The 16623-nt window shown below is 47.7% G+C and overlaps 1 protein-coding gene across 3 annotated transcripts in view; it reads left to right on the top strand.

Annotated features, from left to right (window-relative positions):
- The window catches only part of SAG (S-antigen visual arrestin), a 43307-nt gene that overhangs the window by 7493 nt on the left and 19191 nt on the right, over positions 1-16623 (top strand). For 2 of the 3 annotated variants that reach the window (XM_060624237.3, XM_078450769.2), the window contains exons 1-5: positions 5606-5780; positions 6702-6832; positions 11095-11155; positions 13503-13547; positions 15191-15384. In XM_060624237.3, the coding sequence (XP_060480220.1) occupies positions 6758-6832; positions 11095-11155; positions 13503-13547; positions 15191-15384 (375 nt within the window). In that variant the 5' untranslated portion in view covers positions 5606-5780; positions 6702-6757. Of the gene's footprint in view, positions 1-5605; positions 5781-6701; positions 6833-11094; positions 11156-13502; positions 13548-15190; positions 15385-16623 lie in introns of those variants that run through there. The other variant, XM_078450770.2, reaches the window with a different exon arrangement.

Below are 16623 nucleotides of genomic sequence, written 5' to 3'. Positions count from 1 at the left end.
CCTCTCTGCTTCGGTGAAACCAAGGCAATGAGGACACAAGGTTTTCATGTTGTAGTTGACGTTTAGCGGAGTATGCCAGCATTCCTTGCACACGCGCCCTCGTAAAACCCTAACACGATAACCTAGCCCCAAAGCCCATAAGCTTCTTAAGCTGAACATCCCCAGCCTGGTGCTGCGTCTGGTACTGGGAGGGGAAGCCCAGGGCTTGTAGCTTCGTGGCACCAGACGCCGACTCCAGAGAAGCTGGCATTGCTGTCGCCAGTGGTTCCCAGACGGCGAGCGTTCAAAGAGCAGTCAGGTTCCAAAATAACTAGAGAAAGATTGACAACTTTTTCTTTGGGCCAAGTAAGGATGTTTTTTTTCTGAACTACCATCTACTCTAATCTTTATTTTATAAGAGAGAGGACATTTTGTTCTTATGCTTAGCAGCTGCATTCTGAAACATTTATGAGTGAAGTGTCATGATGTCTGCATTTTACTTTCAAAGGGTTCCAAAGGAACAAGCAATAGACAGGTGGAGCACACACAGGGAAGTGTTCGTTGTCAGAGCCCAGTGTTGACTGTGTGGGTGTTGCCTGTATTATTCCAGCTTTTCCCTACATTGTAAACAATAGATTTCAGAAAAATGCAAAACTCATGGCAGATCAGTGGCTGCCGGGGACCGGGGAGGTTGGTGGAGAAGTTGATTGAAATAGGGGCCAGGGAACTTCTGGGGGTGATGGCAATGTTCTGTCTTGACCATAGTGGTAGTTAAGCTCCTCAAACTGCACACTTTAAAATGGGCAGACTTGGGGCAACTGGGTGGCTCAGTCGGTTAAGCGTCCAACTTTGGCTCAGGTCACGATCTCGTGGTTTGTGGGTTCGAGCCCTGCATTGGGCTCTGTGCTGACAGCTCAGAGCCTGGAGCCTGCTTCGGATTCTGGGTCTCCCCTCTCTCCCTGCCCTTCCTCAGCTCGTGCTGTCTCTCTCTGTCTCTCAAAAATGAATAAACATTAAAAAAAATTTTTTTAATGGGCAGATTTACTTGTGTGTAAAGAATGCCTCAATAAAGAGAGAGAGAGAAAGGACATTTTAATATCCAAAAGCTGAGAACTTCATAACCTTAGAATAATTTACATTGAATGCATTTGGCTCCATGACAAAACTTACAACAGCGCCCTTCTTTTTCTCATTTTTCTGCCAAGCAGAGAAAAATTCATCACAGACCAGAGGCTGGGAACGACTACCAGAGACTCCATTTCCCAACAAATGAGGTCTGGTATCCGGCCCACCCCCAGTTTTTCCCACCTGCCAGGCGTCGGCAGGTCAGCAACTGAAGTCTGCCGATCTGCACCCTCCCAGCAGCCTGGTGCTAAGAGAACGGGTGTCCCAAGAGCACCCACAGCTGCAGGCGGGTCCCAGGTGCTGCGGCCACCGCTCAGGGCAGCCCTTCTGATGCAGACGCTAAAAGAAGCACCCTGGTCATTTGCCTTTCTCTTATGTGCGTGGTTTTTTGTTGTTGTTTTTTTTTAATTTTTTTTTTTTTTTTACGTTTATTTATTTTTGAGACAGAGCATGAACAGGGGAGGGGCAGAGAGAGAGGGAGACACAGAATCTGAAACAGGCTCCAGGCTCTGAGCTGTCAGCACAGAGCCTGACGCGGGGCTCGAACTCACAGATTGCGAGATCATGACCTGAGCCAAAGTCGGACGCTTAACCGTCCAAGCCACCCAGCCGCCCCTGTGTGCGTGTTTTTAAGGGGAAAAAAAAAATCAGAGATTCTTTTAAATTTGTGACAATGTTATATTTTAACCATTCCGCTATGGGAGAAGTAAATGACTCTTGGAGAAAAAATTTTTAAAACAGGTGAAACCTAACATACCCACCACACACAGACCACTGTTAGTTCCTTATACGTATCCTTTCAGATTCTGCATATTAAACATGCATATGTGTGTATACACATATAGGCACAAGTTTGCATAGGTGCATAGGTGTGTATTTGCAAGGTGTGATCATATTACGCATGCCATCCTATAATCTTCTTTGTGCAGTCACTAGCTCTCCCTTTTTATTCCAGATATTTCCGTCTTACCTGCCACCTAGACCATATCCAGATTTTCCCAGTAGACCCAAAATGTCCTGTAGATCCGGTTTTTCCAATTGGAGATATGCAGTCTGGGACCACACGTTGCATCTGGAGGTTGGGTCCCTTACGTTTTTTGATCTAGTACCTCCCTTTTCTGTGACATTGACTCATGAAAGACATCAGCCACTTTTCCATTCATCTAGTCACTCTCTTGTGCCATCTAGCTCGTTCCTCTCTTCCCTGCATTTCTATAAACTAGAAGTGATGTCTGAAGGCTTAATGGATTCCAGTTAACCCAAGGTGACACGTGACATCTGGTTGGCATCATTGCCAATTCTGAGATTGACCATGGACCATGCCTGGTCCCCCCAGTACTGTGAGGCTTGCACCTTGTGATAAGCCCAGGATCCAAATGCCATCACTTTGGTGCTATAGGAGCAGCCATTTCCCCATCACCTCTTCACCCGAGGCCTTTGACTCCAATGAATAATTGTCTGAGTCAATCATTTCATCGGTATTTGATAGTAACTTTCACCATCATTCAGCCACGGTAAGGCCAACAGATCAGGAGACAACGGCCACTGAAAAGATAATCTGTTACAGTTCCCAAAAGGAGGGGACAGCCCATGCCACGTGGGGCCACATGGGGAAGCACCAGATTCCGTCAGGGGGCAGAGGGATGGAGGGGAAAACATGGGCAAGAGTCTCTGTGGTTTCCCCAGGAAAGAGCTGATGAGGCAAGATATGTGGGTTGAAGATTGGGAGAGTTTGAATAACTTCTTCCGGCTCTTTAGTGATGGGCTCTCTCCAGTGTCTGAATCCTGGTCTGGGGATAATTAGGGCAGGGCAGTAGTAGCTCAGTGTGAGAGCCTGACCAAGGAGGAAAGGAGGCCTCCAAGGTGTGTGGGCTCTGAATTGGTTACTTTGCGTATGAAAGGCTGCCTCTAGGAAAGGGCTAGCAGTCTCCAGGGGCCGCAGAGCCCCAGATGGCAAGGCAACAGAAATAGGGAAAATATGGGGCACCTGGCTTGCTCAGAAGAACAGGTGACTCTTGATCGAGGGGTTGTGAGGAGTTGTGAGTTTGAGCTCCACAATGACTGTAGAGATTACATACATACATACATACATACTAAAATACAGAAAATCAAAAGGCATGGCTGGCTAATGGAATCACAGTTTGTCAAATGATGTTTTTCTAATTCTGTCATTCCTTTTGCCAGCTACTGCTGGCATTCCTCTGGTTTAAAAAAAAAAAAACAAAACACAAAAAAAAGCTTTCCCCCTTAGAAATTTAAAAAGTTTCTGCCAGCTATTACACTGTTGCAATCCAGAGACTCATCGATGGGCTGCTTCAAGGCTAGTGAGATCCCTCTTCTAAGTGCTGGAGATGGGATAGGTAGTCGGAAGTCTCTATCCCCCCTGGAGCATGCATTCCAGGAATGATGGGGCTGGGGACAGACAGGAAAACAAGGCACACAGATTCTCCTGTATGTGAGACAGTGATAAGTGACAAGAAAAATAATGCAGAGAAGGCTGCAAGTTCTGGGTGACCTGGTACATTATAGGCTGTGGGGTGAATGGGGTGACATTGAAGTAAAGACCCAAAGGAAGTGGCTCTCTGTGAGAGGAGTGTTCCAGAACAGGAAACAGTTAAGCGCAAAGGCCCTGTGGCAGCTTTAGAGAAAAGTGAAGAGACCAGTAGGCCGGAGAAGTGGGTGAGGTAGTGAGAAATAAGCCCATGTCGGCCCACTCAAAGGAGGGATGTGGAGACTCAGCGCACAGGGAAGTGAAGTGAAGTGAAGTAGTCTGATTGGGGCAAATGTTCATTCCCTCCTCCCTTTGTTCTTTGGCGTGTGTTCTTTGGCCTCTGGAAATAAGCGCTCAAAAGGGAGAGGGGAAGAAGAACCAAGAAGTGAAGTGTGTAAGGGTTTGGGACTCCATTGGGGGGGGGGGGGGGCGTGGGGTTTGTACATACTTCCAATAGGTTATAAACCTGTTAACTAGACAGTGTAGCTTTTATTTGGTATTTCTGAAAATGAGTCATCTCCCTTACTTCTCACAAGAGGTAACAGGGGAGCAAATCTGGGAGGGCCTTGCAGGCATTGTCCAGGCAGAGGGGGAGCCCCCGGAATGTTTCCATAGATGCTAACACCCCAAAGTGTTAGAACATGCTTTTTGCTTTGACTTGGCTTCATTCCCGGACACAAGGTCAAGTCCAATAGGTAAATGTGTCTGCAGTGTCCCATGTGTTCATTCCCTGAGTGTTCTTGTGAGCAGCTGTCGTTCTAGGCACCGGGAACGCAGAGGTGAGGGAAACAACAGGATGGGTGCCTGCCCTCCTGGAGCCAAGAGTCAAGTGAGGGAAGAAAGATCATAAAATAACCACACAAGCATCAAATGCAGCTGTGCCTCCAGCCCAGCCCCGGAAGTTGGGGAAGGCTCCCCGGACGATGGGACTCCTCACTTACAGCACGAAGGGTGAAATGAGTCAGCAAGTTGAAGACAGAAGAAGAGGATTGTTTTTTTTTTTTTTAATTTTTTAACGTTTATTCATTTTTTGATAGAGACAGAGCAGAGCGTGAGTGGGGGAGGGGCAGAGAGAGAGGCAGACACAGAATCCAAAGCAGGTTCCAGGCTCTGAACTGACAGCACAGAGCCTAACGCAGGGCTCGAACCCACGGACTGTGAGATCACGACCTGAGCCGAAGGCGGACGCCCAACTGACTGAGCCACCCAGGCGCCCCGAGAAGAGGATTGTTCCAGGCAAAAAAGAACAGTGGGGGTGGGGAAGTGGGGGGAAATGTGGTACAGGACAATGTGGAAAGCAGGTAGAGATTTCAAGATGGTGCCCGTGTCCTGACAACAGTGGGAGATACTAAACGGAGGGGACAGGTCAGGGTTTGGGAGGCCCCTCTTCCACTGCAGACAAGGAGCCAGAGGCTGGACATGGAGGTAGTCAGACGGCAGGAGACATTATGGTCCAAGGAAGCAGAGGGGGTGGTGTGGACTCAGGAGGAGGCTCTGGGGATGAGAAGATGTGGACAGATTCCAGAGACAAGGGGGGAGGTGGGGTGCAGGTGGGGAGAGGAACAGACAAGACTGGGGATAATAATCAGGAGGGCAAGGGGTGGAGGGGAGGCACCCATCTGGTCTGGCTTGAATAACACCAGGATTCGGCTTGAGGTTGACATTTCTCCTTGACCTTTTTGTTTCTATCCCCACGCCCAAGGTTGCATTAGCCACCTGCTGAGTTTAATCAAGTTTGTTGAGCACTCGAAAATCCCCTGTCCTGGTGATACTGGGGGTGAAGGGCTAATCAGTCTATTTCCAGAACCCAAAGAGGGTTAGGATAAAAAGCAGCTTTTCCTGAGCTATCCACCCCCGCACCACGCCTTCCCCACTGGCGCTCCTGCACCTGTGAGCCCCTCTGGACGGAGACTCGTGCCTTTGCCTAATGCTTAGAACTGCTGAAACCATCAATTCGCCGGTCTCAACCCTAATCCCTTCTCCACCCTGCTCCTTAAATGGGATTTGGCTTCTAGACACTGAGACCCGGGTGTGGGCACCCTCCCCAAGTTCCCTACAAATTCCCCACGCACATCAGCCAGGGGCCTCGGTGGGGTCATCTGGTTACACAGAGCCAGGGCCGGCTGCTCACCCCAGAGGGACAGAGCCCTTCTCCTCGCCTCCCGGGCCCATCTGGCTGCACAAGGTACATGACCATCCCCAGCACAAGGCTTCTCGGAAACTCGGGGCAAGCACAGGGAAGAGCAAGGGTCAGGACGATGGGCATTTTCATGTGGTCGGTCTGTCCCAGGTTTGCCTTCTCCATGTGGTTTCAGGGACTTTGCTTGCTAAAGAGGCTCAGTTCACTGAGTTCCGGACAGCTAAGATGGCTTTTCCACTGTGCGTAAAGCTGGGGAGCAGTGAGAGAACAGGATAGGAAAACAGCTGAGTATGAGTTGCTGGGCAGAACTTCTGGGGACTTGGGGCACCTGGGTGTCTAAGTCAGTTGGGCGTCTGACTTCGGCTCAGGTCATGATCTCACAGTTTGTGGGTTCGAGCCCCGCGTCGGGCTCTGTGCTGACAGCTCAGAACCTGGAGCCTACTTCGGATTCTGTGTCTCCTCCTCTCTCCGCCCCTCCCATGCTCATGCTTTATCTCTCTATCAAAAAATGAATACACGTTAAAAAAAAAATTTAAAAAAGAACTTCTGGGGACTTGACATAGTTTGAAAATAATATTTGTGAAGTGGTTATCTAGTGGTCTTCAGGAACTTTCTCTATTCTAATTACCATAAGACATCGTGAGGATAGAATTTTAAATCCAACCTGGCTAAGTGTTATGATACCAAAGGCTAATCAGGAAGTAAAACCTTCTCATTGGAATCTAGCTGGGCTTCTGGGTGAGGTTTTCTAAGAAATGTTTGAGGCTTATCAAGAAAAATAAAACACATGTTTTTAAAAAAGCGCACCACCGTGTAATAGAAACTAGACAAAGACCTTATTTAATCAAACATGGATATTCAAGCAGATCCAAAGAAATGTCTAATGGATCCACAGCATCTCACAAGTTGGTTTTATGCCAAGAATGTCCTTGACTGTATATTGAGGATCATTTTACCTTTCCCCAGCCCTCTAACACCTGACTTACATCCCGCGGTGGAAGAAGCTTCCAGGGACAGATAACATGGCGGCCAGCGGGAAGACCGGCAAGGCTGCACCAAACCATGTTATCTTCAAGAAGATCTCCCGGGACAAATCGGTAAGTGGTACAGAAGTGAGCAACTTGATGCAATTTTTTTAAAGGAGCCTTTTCAAGAATAGACACGGGGATGGGGATACCTGCCTGGCCAGCTTAGTAGAGCATGCGACTCTTGAACTTGCGGTTGTGAGTTCAAGCTTCACGTTGGGTGTAGAGATTACTCAAAAAAGAAAAAAGAAAAAAGAAAACAAAAAGAATAGACACAATCAACATCAAAACCCTGTGAGGTTGAGGAAGCTCTGTGTCTATTTTCTGTCTCTACGGGTGACAAGGAGATATGAATGAATGAGTGAATTGTACAAATACAACTTCTTTTTAGTCTCATCAGGAATTTAGTCCTGAGACCTGTCATTTTCTCCTCATCTCTCAGTCCCCACCCCTTACCCCCCATTTTACTTGGCTGGCCTTGAACCAATGACTTAAATTTTAAACACTATCTTAAAGGGAAGCCTGATGGAAGGTCTACACCACAGCCTCCATGGACGGGGTCTCCTTGCTCCACCTGATGGCTTCTTAGGGGCCAGTAATCTAGCTCGGCACCGTCCAATTCAAGCTGCAAATGTTATATTAAAGTTTCTAGCAGCCACATTTATAAAAAAGAAGAAACAGAGGGAATTGATTTTCATATATACTTTTATTTAACCCGATATAGCCAAAAAACGATCATTTCAACATGCAAATGATATCAAAATTAATTGATGACATTTTACATTCACTTTCTAAGTCTCTGAAGTCTGGTATGCATTCTACATTTATAGCACATGTCAGTTTGGAATGATTTTCCAAGTGTCCAGGAGCCCCCCCTGTAACTAGTCGCCACTGCACTGGACGGTGTAGATCTAGATCATTCTTCTAGTTGACTTCTGAGGGGTTCCCGCGGAAGTGGTTGAGAATTTTCCTTTCAAAGGCTCTTGATACAGTTGGATCAGTCCACTCTTTAAACAATTTTTTTTTTTTTTTTTTTTTTGGGGGACAGAGAGAGACAGAGCATGAATGGGGGAGGGGCAGAGAGAGAGGGAGACACAGAATCGGAAACAGGCTCCAGGCTCCGAGCCATCAGCCCAGAGCCTGACGCGGGACTCGAACCCACGGACCGCGAGATCGTGACCTGGCTGAAGTCGGACGCTTAACTGACTGCGCCACCCAGGCGCCCCAGGATCAGTCCACTCTTTACTCAAGCAGCTTAGACCTGGAGACTGGTTCCAACACTGAGTCTATGTGCAGCACACAGAGAATCATCATCACTGGCCCAAGTAGACGCTTAGCCAGCACATGCGGTTCTGAGATCAGGTGCTCCAGGGACTTCTCAGCGCTCTATTTTCTGTGCTTTGTAAAACTGAACTTTGGATTTTTCCTTTAGGGTTTATCAAATGTTAAGCCTCCCTGGGCCCAAAGGAAACTCTCTGACCCTCATAGTGCAACACAAGAGAAAGAGGTTTGCACAGGGCACTCTGCCCTTTCTGCTCCCAGCTGAGGAACTCCACTGTGGGGTGATAGATAATTTGGGGACTCCTCAAGCATTTATTCTCCAAACTCTTTCCCACTTGTGTCTTCCCAGCTTCTGGCAGAAGAAGAGAGAAACCACTCCTGCTGGGCCATATGTTTTTCCCACTATTTTATTCCCCACACCTAGATAGACATCCTTTGAACCGAGAAATTTAGAATTTTTGTGCGTGTGGGCAAATCTATCAATTAATGTCTCGCATATTAGGATTATTCCAATTGCAGGCTCTGTATGGCCCCAGGCAGCGTGCACCAGGAGCCCTGGGCCCATTTCTCTGATTCTCTCCACTCTGCCCTCTTCTGTGGTCTTCATCCTCCAGCTGGTGGCAAGATGGCTGCCCTAGCTCCAGCCATCTCATCCTCACTTCCTTCCTGAGAAAGGAAAAGACTGTTGCCTTCCTGGTGTCTCTTCTTAAGAGTGGGAACATATTTTCTCAGTAGCCTCCAGCAGACTTCTGTCATATCTGATTGGTCAAAACTGGCTCACATGCCCACCCTAAACCAATCCTGAGCCAAAGGAATTGGATGATCATCATTGGATCAGGCCAGTCAAGAATTATCCTCTGGGGCTGGCCTCCTCTTAGCCTGGGCCCCATGGGGATGGTGAACCCTGAATGCAGTTGGCGACTTCTGTCCAGGAAGAAGGGCACATGGGTCTGCTGGTTGAGCAAACAACATGTCGGCTGCACCTCTGCATTGTTCGGCCCCACTTCCCTACCTGCTCCTGTCCCTTCCCCCACTCCCTTTCCAGTTGCAGCGGAACACATGCCTTTGCTCCCATCCAAGGTTCATGCTGTTTACACGTACGTCTCTCGGTCCACCTCCTCCTTAGAGTCTTACCATCAGCTTCCCTCTCTACCAGTACTTTGTCTGAACGTAAAAGCAAGGATGGACCTCGTGCATATTTTAAAAACATTTTTTTAATGTTTATTTATTTTTGAAGGAGAGAGACAGAGCATGAGCGGGGGAGGGGCAGAGAGGGAGACACAGACTCTGAAGCAGGCTCCAGGCTCTGAGCTGTCAACGCAGAGCCAGATGTGGGGCTCAGACTCACAAACTATGAGATCATGACCCGGGCCGAAGCCCGATGCTTAGCCGACTGAGCCACCCGGGCGCCCCCGGACCTCAGGTGTATTAAAGACAGCAACCAACAAACTCCCCTTAACCTACCACCTTTCCAGCTCCTCTTCCTCCAAGCTAAAGCTTGAAAAAGAAGAAAACACACTCTCTCCATCCACCTTCTCTCTTCCCTCCTCCCTGCCTCAGTCAGCTGCCCAACTGGCTTTCCTCTCGTCCATCCATTCTCCACTTTGATGCCAATGTCATCTCTTCTATAAAATGGGGCTAATTCCTGTCTCATAGAGCAGTTGTGGGGATTCAGTGAAAGACTGTAGTCAGTGCTTAGCTTGGCACCTGGGACATGATAAGCACCGAAATGCTATTCAGTCTTTTGTCCTGCTTAAAATGCTTCAACAGCTTTAAGGTTGGAACCGTCAGCCTGCATCCCCATTTGGTGGCCCTTCACCTGCAGATGAAACCATTGGTTCCAGAAGCATTCTCTTGGTTCTGGGCTTTGTATACACTAATGTTTGTTTTGTCCAGAACACATCCTCACACCATCCTTCCCAGCCACCTGACTATGCAGTCCTTCGGGTGTTTCATCAATAATACAAATAACTTAGAAGGCACGGGGATTCACTCCAGAGTATCTGATGTGAGGGAGTAGATCTAGGAGATGATTGAATGCCAACAGAAATTATTTTGGGTGGTTCATGGAAATAAAAATATGAATTTAAGAGGCTTAGGGATGAAAGGGGCTAGGAAGGGTGCGTGAACTCACTCATTGGGGCCCTTAGCAAATGCTGATCAGATCCCTGCAGTGTATCAGACACTGTGGCAGAAACCTTGACGGCTGAAAGGTGAAAGAATTCTTACCATTAAGGCACTCACAGCCCTGTGGCTTAGAGCGGTGCGCTTTGATGAACACGGCCTATGTGCTTCCATAAAGGGGGTTGGCAGAGACCTTCACTACCAGGGGCATGGAAACAGACAGCAAGAGGACCAAAACCATGGTCATTGCCCCCCAACTCCCCACACCCTCTTTCTCAGGGCATGGGTTCAGGTTTTCCCATACAGGAGCTCATCTGGTAGGATTTCAGGGATTACGGAACTCCTCCTGCCTCTTTACTCAGTTCAGAAATTCCTCTAATGAGGAGGGGAAACTGGTTCATTCAACAGCCAGCTGTAAGAGGCTTAAGTGTTGGGAGGAGACTCAATGTGCATAAGCATAACTTTCCACGGAAGTATTATCAGTGAATTCAACAAGGTTACCTGGATGATCTCAGACCTGGGATGTCAGACCTGGGTTTCCCAGACCTCCAGGCTCTGGGAAAAGGTGGGAGAATGGGGACCATCCAAGGGGGTGGGAAGAATCCCTTGGAGCAGATTTATGGGGCTGAAGAAAGAGCACACCTTGCCTGCAATCCATAGTCTCTGCCCACAGCCAAGCAGGGAGAGAGTGGGTGATGGGCAAGCTGCAGGGCCAGGCAGCAGCTCAAGACGAATCAAAATGTGCCAGCTGTTGTGGGGCCAGGGGTTTTGTTTGTTTGGTTTTGGTTGTTTTGTTTTGTTGTTGTTTTGTTTTTGTTTGTTTGTTTTCTTTTGTTTTTTTTTTTCGGTTGTTGCTGATTTTTAACATGAAGGCTTTAGTGCTTTAGTGTTCTTTGGCCACTTGGAATCCACATGTGTTCTTCCCACAGGTGACCATCTACCTGGGGAAGAGAGACTATATAGACGATGTTGACCAAATAGAGCCTGTGGGTAAGTTGAGTTTGGAGTAAGATTGTAATTTTAAAAAAAAATTTTTTTTTAACATTTATTCATTTTTGAAGACAGACAGAGACACATCGTGAGTAGGGGAGGGGCAGAGAGAGAGGAAGACACAGATTCCGAAGCAGGCTCCAGGCTCTGAGCTGTCAGCACACAGAGCCCAACACGGGGCTTGAACCCACAAACCGCAAGATCATGACCTGAGCCGAAGTCGGAAGCTCAACTAACAGCCCCCCAGGCGCCCCAAGATTGTAATTTTAATGATGGTTTTCCTTTAAGTCATCAGACAACTGCTAGTTTTGTATTTCTTTCAAATCAGTTCAAATCAGCTTTGCTAATAATCTAATTGTAGGAATGCAAATTAAAACATGAGGTGCAATGCTGATTAGAAACAATTACAGAGCGTGGGGGAGACAAAGGACTCATTTCTAGAATATATAAAGAAACTCAACAGTAAGAACAACAAAATCCAATTAGAATTATGCACAAAGGGGTGCCTGGGTGGCTTAGTCAGTTAAGCATCCGACTCTTGATTTTGGCTCAGGTCCTAATCTCATGGTTCGTGATTTGGACCCCAGAGTCGGGCTCTGAGCTGACAGGCAGAGCCTGCTTGGGGTTCTCTCTCTCCCTCTCTCTCTGCCTCTCCCCTGCTCACTCACTCACTCTCTCTCTGTCTCAAAAATAAATAATCTTAAAAACAATAGAGTAAAACTGTACATAAAACAAAGAAAACACACAAAAAACATGAAAAGCAGTTCATCAGAGAAGATGTATGTATGGCAAAAAAGAACACAGAAAAATGTTCAACATCATTAGCCACTAGGGAAATGCAAATTAAATCACGGTGAGTTGAAATATCATTATACACCTGTCAGGATGGCTAAAATTAAAAATGGCAACCATACCAAACGGTGGTGAGGATACTGGGAACTGGATCACTCATACATCGCTGGCCGGGATGTAAAGTGGAACAGCTCCTCCGGAAAATAGTTTTGGGGTTTCTTTAAAACTTAAACATACACTTACCAGATGACCCAGCAATTGCATTCCGGGCACTCATCCCAGAGAAACAAAAACTCACGTCTACACAAAAACCTGTCCACGATTGTTTATAGCAGCTTTATGTGTGAGAGCTCCAAGCTGGAAGGAACCAAAATGTCTCTCAATATGTGAAGAAGGTTAAGCAAGCTGCTGTACATCCATACCGTGAAATTCTACTCGGCAATGAGAAAGAATGAGCCGCTGATACACGCCACAGCTTATGGATCTCAAGGGCATTGTGCTGAGCGGGAAGAGCCAGTCTCAAAGGCTATATACCGTGTGATTTCACTTATATAACAATCTAGAGATGGCCAAATTATAGAAATGATAAACTGATGAGTAGTTCCCCGGGGACAGAGGATGGAGGGGGAGGGGATGATCCAAGAGATTGCTCTATGGTGGGGGGAACCTCTTTTTATCGATTGCAGTGGTGGTTACACAAAACTCCACGTGAGATAAAATGACTTTAGAACTATACACACACTGTATCCTGTACCCATGTCAGCTTCCTGGTTTTGATATTGCAGGACGGTTATCTAAGATGTAACCACTGGAAGAGACCGAACGAAGGATACGCAGGGACTCTCTGTGCTATCTTTGCAACTTCCTGCGAATCTATAATTATTTCAAGTAAAATCGCTATTTTTAAAAAGACTGTAAAAAAAAAAAAACCCAACCCTGGCATTTTTAGGCACTTGAGGATGAGAATGTCCCTCAGCAGAACATTTTCTGGAAGGTCATTTGGCAATATGTCATCAAAAGCCAAATCCGGTTCTACCATTGATAGATCAAAGATGTATGTAGTAACGATGGTCCTCGCAATACTCGTTATAATGGGGAAAACTGGAAACAACTTAAATGCCCTAACAAGAGGGGGTTAATTAAATAATTTATGGTGCATCCGTTCAATGAAGCAATAGCAATGTATAGTCATTAAAATGATTAGTACATTGTGTGTGTGTGTGTGTGTGTAAGAATAGACGTTTGCAATATATAGTTGCATGAGAAAAGCAGTTAACCGAATAGTATATAGAGTGGGATCTCAATTTTTCAGTAACATCATCCATATAAGTGTATGTACATCTGGAAAAAAAACCTGTGCCGATATCTTGACAATGGGTATCTCTGAATGGTGGAAATTTGGGTGACTTTGTTCGCTCTTTGCTTAACTCTTTCTGATTTTCCTATAATGAACATGGATTACTGTGTAATTAAAGAACCACAGATAAATATATAAAGAAGGCCTCTGGTCTCTTTCATCTTGTCCACCCTCATTATTCTTTTCCTTTCCGTGTAGATGGTGTCGTGTTGGTGGATCCTGCACTTGTGAAGGGAAAGAAAGGTGAGGCGGGCTTCTTGAACTCTGAGGACCTGGTCTGGTCTGGTCTTGGCTGGCTCTGGGGGCGGAGGGTCGGGGAGCCCGCTGGCGCTCTCTCACACCCATCGCTGCCAGGCCCTGTCGCCCACACTCCCCGGTATAATCTTCAGGACCCTGTCCTGTTCACGTCAGAGCTCATTGTCCTCATTTCCCACATGAAGGTAAAGACCCAAGGGAGTCACTTGTTCAGGGTGGCAGGACAGGTAAACGGTGGACGGAGCGTGGAGAGCAGGTCCGTGGGCTCCATCAGCTCTGTGGTCACCCTGTGCCTTGTGGCTCTCTGCTGGAGGCAAACTCAGGAGGGAAATTGATGGGAAATTGAGCCCTGCTGGAAGGCTCATTTTTTTAAATGCTGACTGTGGTGGTTCTGAACCACAGCATCACAGCATCCCTGAAGACGTCTGGCAGCTGTGGTGTGTGTGGCAAGTAATTTGGTGCTAATAACAGTTGTGTGAACTAAATTAGGGCAGACCCCAGTTCTCCTTATGATAACGTTACTGACTCTGTTCCATTGTGAATACGCTTTTCAGAGTGGTTGCTACTGGCAACTACAAGGCGTCATTCCCACCCCTGGATGTGACCACGGAAGCACGTCAGAGGTGGGGCCATCAGCACCCAGGGGTCATGGCAGAAATGGGGTTGAAAACCACCCCTTCTGCTGTCTCTGACTTCCTCCTGGGTATCCTGCTTCCCTCTGGCACCAGGAGGATCCTGGTTTGAGCCCTGACAGCCCACACCCTTGGCCAGAGAAGGCCTCCCGCTCTGAGGGAAAGCACTGTCCAGTGAGGGAGGCATAACGCCCAGGCATCTCTGGGCACCTTCTCTTACAAACACTGGATGAGGGACAGGCAAGTGATCATTGGCTCTTCTGAGCTTAGTGGGGAGGACACAGACAAAATCTGCAACCGATGACTTCTAGGACTTGGGGGCACCACTTCTGATATGCTTCCTGTTCAAGAATAATGAGCTTTGCATGCTTTTATTTACCCCATTAAAGACTGTTGTAAATAGTCCTCCCTCAAAACGTATAGTTTTTATATAATCCATTTTGGTTCACTGGAGGCACAGATTATATCTGTTTGATTAACCTGAATTTGCAGAAGTTTTGGCTTAGAGAATGCTTGATGGGTTTCTGAACAATGTGAAAGAAGCGTTTCTGGGATCTGGTTTCATCTGTCCTCTTGGTCCATAAGGCCCTGGCCAGCGCCCTGTCTGGCACAGGTCTGTTTTGCTCCCTAGCGCTGTTTCCCTCTGCTTATCACCTTCATTCTCAACTCCATGCAGACATCCTGTCCCCAGAAGCCCAGCGACCTCGCACCTCCTGAGGTCCCTGAGCAGGCGGGTCAAGAGGGGGTGATAGGGTGGAGGACACAGGGGAGCCTGAAGGCAAAACAGGCGGTTCATGGAAGGTGCCTCTGTGTCCTCTGACATACACTTTAGAGTAATTAACACAAGCCCCAGGGAAGGTGCTGGATCTGCAGAAACAGGTGGGTGCTGTGGTTCTAGATGCTAATGGGTGGATGTCGGTGGCTGCCCCACACCCACTCAGCCAGGCACAGGCGCCACGCCAGTGGGACAAGCCCATCCTCCTCTTGTCTCCCTTCCAGTGTACGTCTCTCTGACCTGCGCCTTCCGGTACGGCCAGGAAGACATCGATGTGATTGGCCTGACCTTCCGCAGGGACCTGTACTTCTCCCAGGTCCAAGTGTTCCCTCCTGTGGGGGCCGCGGGGGCCCCCACAAAGCTTCAGGAGAGCCTGATGAAGAAGCTGGGGGAGAACACATACCCCTTCCTGCTCACGGTGGGTGACTCCTCTCCCCTCTCCCCTCTCCCCTCTCCCCTGCCCCGGCTCCTTCACCTTCCAGTGCGACCAGGAGCGAAGGAGGAGGGGACAGAGTAATGACTTCACATTTGTGGGCCTTCAAATTGCATCCTTGGAGGAAATTCTAGATTGCACGGGCTGTGATTGTCTTTTTTTAAGTCCTTGAAAATAGCCTCTCAGCCTTTGAAGGCACCATTTCAACCCACGGTTTAAATATTTCCCTTCATCTGACCAGCTAATTACACGGGCACGTTATTCCCTCACTTGCTGATCTATAAAAAGAAAGAAGTGCCCCTCGTTTGGCCTGGACTCGTTCTAGACGTGAAAGGGCTCCCTGCAGGATGGGAGAGCTTACTGAAGTCGGAAGTCGTCTGTACCCTTGACCGCTGTTCAGTGGTCACGGCAGATGAGTGGCTCCACCTCTCCTGGGGCTTTGTCCCACCTGGTGAGACCTGGTGACCCACGGTGCCAGCCTGCGTGCCTCTGAAGACTTGGGCGTGAACTCAGTACAGCCAAAGCAGCTACTGCCGTCCCTATGAGCGTGTCTGTGTGTCTTACGATTATCTATTGCTCCAAAGTTACACGGCTCAGCCTCGAAAGGGAAGGGAAATTCTGACACATGCTGCAACACGAGCGAACCTTGAAAACATCAGACTAAGTGAAAGAAGCCAGACACAAAAGGACAGACTGTATGATTCCACCGACAGGAAAGGCCTGGAGCAGTCAGATTAATAGAGACAGAACATAGAATGGCAGGTGCCAGGGAATGGGGCGGGGGGAGGGGGAAGGAATCAGTGTTGACCGGGTACAGGGTTTCAGTTTGGGACAAGAGGAATGTTCTGGAGACGGATGGTGGGGATTATTGCAGAACAAGGTTGGATGAACTTCATGCCAATAAACTATACACTTAAAATGTTTAAGTTTTACATTATGCATTTTACCACAACCTTTTTTTTTTTTAATCACTTAAAAAAAAAAAAAGTTTTGTGGTCATGCATGTCCTCATGATCTTGTACTGGGAGTTTGAAGTGACGTAACTTTTTTTTTTTTAATGTTTGTTTGTTTGTTTATTTTTGAGACAGAGACGGAAACAGAGACAGAGACAGAGAGACAGAGCACGAGCAGGGGAGGGGCAGAGAGAGAGGGAGACACTGAATCTGAAGTGGGCTCCAGGCTCCGAGCGGTCAGCACAGAGCCCGACGTGGGGCTTGAACTTAT

Source organism: Panthera onca, chromosome C1 (assembly GCF_046562875.1).
Source record: "Panthera onca isolate mPanOnc1 chromosome C1, mPanOnc1 haplotype 2, whole genome shotgun sequence".
Classification (NCBI taxonomy): Eukaryota; Metazoa; Chordata; class Mammalia; order Carnivora; family Felidae; genus Panthera; species Panthera onca.
This window is presented reverse-complemented; position numbering and strand designations above follow the sequence as displayed.